This window comes from Nerophis ophidion, linkage group LG29, assembly GCF_033978795.1.
Source record: "Nerophis ophidion isolate RoL-2023_Sa linkage group LG29, RoL_Noph_v1.0, whole genome shotgun sequence".
Lineage (NCBI taxonomy): Eukaryota > Metazoa > Chordata > Actinopteri > Syngnathiformes > Syngnathidae > Nerophis > Nerophis ophidion.
This window is the reverse complement of record NC_084639.1, coordinates 30369961-30377099: the sequence shown is the minus strand read 5'-3', so window position 1 is coordinate 30377099 and position 7139 is coordinate 30369961. Positions and strand designations below refer to the sequence as shown.

Here is a 7139-nt window from a genome sequence, read left to right as displayed (position 1 = left end):
AGTATGCCTTGCATTCACTTGTGTGTGTGTGTGTGTGTGTGTGTAAAAGCCGCATATATTATACGACCAGTTGCTGAGAACAACAAAGGCAGCAAAGGCATGCCCCCAATATTGTTGTCCGGGTGGAAATCGAGAGAAATTTGGGAGAATGGTTGTCCCGGGAGATTTTCGGGAGGGGCACTGAAATTCGGGAGTCTCCCGGGAAAATCGGGAGGGTTGGCAAGTATGCCATGTACCTGTTTAAATATTTCAAAAATGTAAAATATATTCACCATTACAACACCAAAGGCAGTTGTAAAAATCACATTCAACCCAGATCTCACTCCAAAAAAGGTTCTGATTTGTGTGCCTTCTATATCACCAAAATGTGGAACACCCTATCAAAAAGAAAATACATTACAGGTTGCGGCTACTCGTAACTGGGAATACAAAGCCTTTTACCTACTTGAAGTATATTTTCCTGCAGTATATTTGTATTTGAAATGCTACTTTCTACATAGTACTGTGTGAGTTCAAATATATTTCAACTGAAAGCATCTCAGGCTTTCTTGCAGCAGTGAATGTGTACCGTGATGAAAGTGTACCCTTTCCTATGCAAACTTCTCATAACTCCTTCAATCAATCAATCACACATTGTTACAAACTGAGAGGAACATCACCCTCAAACTGTCTCCTTTTCATGAAGAATCTAAATCAAAGCATTGCATCATCCCCACAAGAAAAAGCATCTTCTGTTGAAAAAGAGTGTTAATTATGAAATATAAAGTTGGTAAAGATGTGAGAGTAAGAAGTCAACAAACCTGTTCTGTGTAACACAATTTGATGTTTCTTGAAAACAGCGTCCAGTAGTTGATGTTGTCGCTCCTTCTCCTCTTTTGTTGGACAAAGTTCCTCCTCATACTTTGCTATCCTTCTTTGGCACATTTTCACACAATCACAACACTTTACTCTCACACTTGATCTCTACTTAGCGATGTGTTGATAACTTCTGTGTCTTCTGTTAGCAGCTAACAAGCTAAGCTAACTAGCACAAGAGGCGATAAAGTGCGCTCAGACTAATGTATCCGGATACAAACAATGACTAAGAATGTTTCATCTACTACACGACACATATATGCGTACATGTATGCACTAAATACAAATAGAGAAACAATAATGGCCAGTGGCCACGTTTAGGCCTTCTCCGTCAAACGCCATCTTGCTTTTTACTCCTTCGTCTTCTTTGGATTTCCAGCAGACTAGTAGAGCATCTTAAGCCTCCACTGTTTCTTAACGGGACTTCTTCGTCCTGTCCTGTGGTCCATACTACATTCTACAGTACAGGAGGTTGTCCTATCAACTTTTCAATGGACCACTTCCAACTTGGCTTCGTCGCTCGTCTTCTTTGTTTGTTGAATGGCGGTTAGGATACATGGAGGGCACTAGGACCGCTCTTTGTGGCCGCAGGAAGAGCAGCAGAAAGTTTCTCTGAAGAAAAAAATAGGTGAGTGAATAAGCTTTTTATTTTATTTTTATTGTATATATATATATATATATTTTATTATTTTTTTTTTCCCCTACAGGCTGTGCTTCTAACATAGTCTTAATACGTTTTTCCTATTGTTCTTCTTTTCTTTATGATCAATCAGAAGTGTCACCAGGACGTCCCCTGGCCCTAACACTCCATGAAGGACATTTACGGCCATTGACTTTTGTCTTATATGGACATTCACATGGACATTGTTAACATCCATATTATCAACCTTTCTGTTTGGTCCTTGTGTGCCAGCTGTTTAATGGCAAATGTTTTTGAAGAAACTGCAAATGTTCAGTTTTGCACATTTTACATTGATCAGGATTCATTTTATTTAAGTATGACGTTTAGCAAGCGCTCTTTTTCACACTGCTGTGGCGGTGTGCGCGGACCTCTCTTTCTTTCTTGTTCTTGTAAGTGCTCAGTTTTGATCCAGCACCCATCCCAATTGTTTTTTTAAAAAAAATCACCCTATGTTTTGCACATTTTGGAAAAATAATTGTATGGTTGAAGAATACAATTTTCTTGTGATTATGGTATGGATAGGACTTACAGTAAGTGCAACAGTGGTCTAGTGGAGGTGTTAAGTTGATTGTTCTAAGCAGTTTGGCATTTTTAAGCATTTTGGCATTTTTAAGCATTTTTGAAGCATTTTTTCAGGCCCGGACTGAAATAGGGGTAACCCAAATTTTATAAGAGACACGAAAAATGTTCCGACTGCCTGCAAGATGTCCCTAATTTCAAAGTCTGGGTGTTGGCAACCCTAATGGTTTGAAAAAGGCATTTTTTCGCTGATGCTCTTAATGAAGTACGACGTGCGAATAGATGAAAATATTTAAAAAACAATTATAAAGGTCTCCGTTCAAAATATTCTAAATACAGCATGCAATGTTTTTCAGAACTTTTTCTAAACTTTCTGGGCTTTTGGTGGAAGGACACAATATTACAGATTTGAAACTCTGAAATTAGACAATTATTTACTATTTCCTATTTGCTGTATTTTCTCTGGAACAAAACAAACAAAAAAAATACTCATAACCAAAGGCAAAGGAGTTAATGAAAAAAAAAAATAATAAATAAACCCAGAATTGACCACTTAAAAAAACGTTTAAGATGTTTTGCAATTGAAGACAACACTTGTTCTTTCTGCTGAAGAGAAATAAAATAAACCGTTTATTTTAAGAATGTTTGCAAAGTAAATCTCTGTGGGATGATGTACAATATTGGCTTTTGCTTGACACTCCAAACTTGTTTTCTGAAATTGATAATGTTTTGGGGATCTTAAAAAAAACAAAAAAAAAAACAACAACATATGTTTAAAACACAATAATTGAAATTTGTGTTTCATCCACAAATGTAAAAACTTTGTAAAAACAAAACCATCCCTCCATAAACAATTCAGACATTTCATTTAATATTTATATTGCATAAAGGTCTGGGGACATACATGTAAAACAATCACAACACAATCATCATAAAATAAAATAAATTAATAAAAATAATTAATAAAATGGATTATAGAGACCCAACAAATGATTCATAAAATCACACATTTTAAAATTGTATAAAAGACAACTGTTCAAATGATGTATAAAGTAAATAATAATATGCTTCCTGAAGTGGTCCAGAAGATGTTTCAGATGTGAACCAGTACATATGTATATCATATAAAGGTGCTTATCTATGGGATGATTAATTATTAGAAATAAAATGTCACACTTCAATATTTCAAACACCTATAAAAAACACTATTATGAATAAGTCTAATATTGTATGATGAATATATATACACTTACATTTTTTAATGTATGTCAAATATGTCTTGTACTGTTTACTCTCACCTTTTCAGTCAAATTGTCTGTTCAATTTTTAATAAAAGTACACAATGTTGCATATTAATGCAGGTACTCGACTAAATAAAAAAAACACTAATACAAAATATCTAATCCATAAATGTAGAAGCATATTAGAATAGTATTACACAAATAATGTTACACATACAGTCACACATTTTAAAAGGAAATTATTTTGTATAAAATATATGTACACTAAATGTAATTTGAATGTATCACATGTTTTGTACTGTTTTGGATTTACTGGCCTTCTTAGAAAAATTGTTCCTTTTGTAATTGATGTCAATATAAAAGTAAACAATGTTGCATATTAATGCATGCAATGGGCTGCTAAAATGTTGTATAAATATAGAAGCATGTTAACAAGATTGTGTTACACAAACAACAATGTCACACATGTTATATGTGCTGATGTTGTTAGAAAGTCAAAATGAAAGTCTGGACAGTTTATTTCAAATCCTGCAGTTTCATTTGCTGCTGCTGTTCTCACCAGCACACTTGTGTTTCTTACACTGGTACTTAGAAGACAATCTTTCACCACACACACTGCAACTCAACACTTTCTCTCCTGGGTGTCTTCTCGTGTGTGCTTCAAGGGTTGATCGGTGACGAAAACTTATGTTGCAGATTGAACAGGAAAGTGATTTTTCACCAGTGTGTATTTGCATGTGTCCTTTCACATCTGTACTTCTTGTAAAACCTTTACCACAGGTTGAACAGGAAAACGGTTTTTCACCAGTGTGTGTTCTCATGTGTACTTTCAAATGTTGACTTTGTGTAAAACCTTTACCACAGCTTGAACAGGAAAAAGGTTTTTCTCCGGTGTGTGTTCTCATGTGTATTTTCAAAATGTACCTTTGAGTAAAATCTTTACCACAGATTGAACACGAAAAATGTCTTTCTCCAGTGTGTGTTCTCATGTGTGATTTTAGACGACAATGGTATTTAAAAGTTTTGTGAGAGTGAGGACATGTGAAGTGAGTGTTGTCAGTGTGACATGTCTTATCATCTTTAGAGTCTTCATCATCAGTGTCAGGAGAGTGTGACGTTGTGTCCTCACTATCTGATAGTGGAGCTAAGAGCTTGTCTGCTTGTGATCCTCCACAGTGGTCTCCATCAGCTTCTGTTGTCATGTGTTGTGTTGAGCTGCTGCTTGGAGGCTCCCCCCCTCCCCTCTCCTCACTTTCACCTTTCACCTCATCATCTTCACTCTTCACAGGGACACCAGTCACTGGGAACATCAGTCCTTCAATATGCTCTCCCTCCTGACTAAGGCTGTGTTCCTCCTCTTCTTCTTTAATGTGGGAGGTCTGTGGCGCCTCTTCTTCCTTTTTAAAGTGGTCGGTCAGTGGCTCCTCCATGTTCAGTTTAATGTTGGGGGTCAGTGGATCATTCACTTTCTTTATAAAGTGTGGGGTCTCTGGTACCTCCTCTTCCTCTTTAAAATGGAGGAAGAGTGGGTCCTTCTCTTCCTCTTTCAAGTAAGAGGGCTGAGGCTCCTCCTTCACCATCCTGAAGCTCCACTCCTGTTGCTCAGAGAGAAGATGTTCTTCACAGACGTCTGCAAGACACATTATAATGACTTTTATGAGAAATAAACAGAACTTTTCCTAATGTGTTTGTTTCAACTCTGAAGTTGCACGCAAGGAACAAACTGAGCCCACACAAACCCTCATGGTAGCACAAGACATTGTTCTATCCTTCCTGGGTGGGCACACACACACACACACACACACACACACACACACACACACACACACACACACACACACACACACACACATTAACACGTCTAACATAGTAGCCTCTCCATTTTTTAAGAATTGTATAGAGTGTATAGTTGACATACACAATACTGTTAAATGAAATATATTAGATGTACAGAGATGACAGACAAGTCCTTCATAGATTTTCAAAACAACTGACATCTGACAAATCAGACTGTTAGTATCAGACTGTAAAATACATGGTCATCTTTAATGGATTGATCAGTCAAATCATACTGTCAGTGACCTATTGATCACACCGGAAGCCAGGGGCGTGGCTTAGAGGTCATAAACCATTTTGATTGATCTGTTTTTGACTATTTGACAGAGAGTGGGTGTTATATTCTCTTATGGCCCCCACCTGTGGAACAGCCTGCCAGAGAGCCTCAGGACTGCAGAAACCATTGATGTATTTTTTAAAAGGGCTAAGGACACACCTTTTTAATCAGACTTTTTACTGATCATGTTCAACTCCTGTTTTTTTATTATTCATTGTATTGTATTCTATCAGTGTGTCTTTGAAGAATTGGGGCCAATCCCTCTTAGTACCATTTTTAATAAAGCTATTGAGGATGCCCCCATGTTGCTCTCATATTGTTTTTGTGTCAGTCTAATAATTGACTGTAATATTATTTTCTACATGTTTGTAGTATGCTAGTTAGCTTGTTTTTATACCTTTTGTACTTGCTTGTGTTATACATTTTCGATATAATGTATTCTTATTAGAAGCTTTTTAAATATTTTTGTCGTCCATGGTTGATTATTCTTTCTCTGCTTTCTACTGAGTTGTTTCCATGGACAATGTTTGTCATAAAAAAAATCAACGTGTTTAAGAAATGTTCATATGCTTCATCAACATCATTTTCATTGGACACATTGTCCTAATTTAGCTTTTCTAGCTCATTTTTGAAAACAATCATCCTCTTCTCTGTGCAAATTTTTCAAAATGTATTAATGTCTTCCATGTTCTTCTTCTTGGAGTTTCCATCATATATTGCGAAAAATGGCAGATGATGACTAATGTTGGTTATAAGTAGACCACTTGTAATGTTGTTATCAAAATCATTGGTAAAGATATGATCAATAAGCATGGCACAGTGTCCTGTGATGCTGCTTGGCTTTGTGATTTTAGGATATAAACTGATGCTGTACATTGTATCAATGAAGTCATCAATGGACTTTTGCTTGTTAGGGTTCAATAAGTCAATATTAAAGTCACCACATAAGAACATTATTTTTTGACCATTGTCCATGTAATTTGCCTTTATCCAATCTTCAAATGTTTCTATACTTAATCTATATATACAACTGATGAATATGTTTTTGCTTTTTGCCTGACATATTTCAATGCTTATACATTCTACAAAACCCAAAACTAGTGAAGTTTGCACGTTGTGTGAACCGTAAATAAAAAAAGAATACAATGATTTGCAAATCCTTTTCGACCTATATTCAATTGAATAGACTGCAAAGCCAAGATATTTAACATTCGAAATGGAAAACGTTTTTATTGTTTACAAATATTAGTTCAATTGGAATTTGATGCCTGCAACTAATTTCAAAGGAGCTGGCACAGGTGGCAAAAAAGACTGATAAAGTTGAGGAATGCTCATCAAACACATAATTGGAACATCCCACAGGTGAACAGGCTAATTGGGAACAGGTGGGTGCCATGATTGGCTATAAAAGCAGCTTCCATGAAATGTTCCCTCATTCACAAACAAGGATGGAGCGAGGGTCACCATTTTGTGACAAAATGTGTAAGCAAATTGTCGAACAGTTTAGGGACAACATTTCTCAAAGAACTATTGCAAGGAATTTAGGGATTTCAAAATCTGCGGTCTGTAATATCATCAAAAGGTTCAGAGAATCTTGAAAAATCACTGCACATAAGCGAGGACATTAAATCCCTCAGGCGGTACTGCATTAAAAAGCGACATCAATGTGTAAAAGATATCACCATGTGGGCTCAGGAACACTTCACAAATCCACTGTCAGTAACAACAG

At 36.2% G+C, this 7139-nt stretch overlaps 2 protein-coding genes across 3 annotated transcripts in view; one reads left to right on the top strand and one right to left on the bottom strand.

Annotated features, from left to right (window-relative positions):
* LOC133546178 (gastrula zinc finger protein XlCGF57.1-like) overlaps nucleotides 1–7139 on the bottom strand; it is a 206690-nt gene that overhangs the window by 10181 nt on the left and 189370 nt on the right. The window contains exon 1 of one of the 2 annotated variants that reach the window (XM_061892044.1): nucleotides 801–1459. The exons of the other annotated variant lie outside the window; for it this stretch is intronic. Coding sequence (XP_061748028.1) covers nucleotides 801–899 — 99 coding nt within the window. The 5' untranslated portion in view covers nucleotides 900–1459. Of the gene's footprint in view, nucleotides 1–800; nucleotides 1460–7139 lie in introns of those variants that run through there. 2 annotated transcript variants of the gene reach the window in all.
* LOC133546175 (zinc finger protein OZF-like) overlaps nucleotides 1–7139 on the top strand; it is a 396978-nt gene that overhangs the window by 320059 nt on the left and 69780 nt on the right. The window lies entirely within an intron of this gene.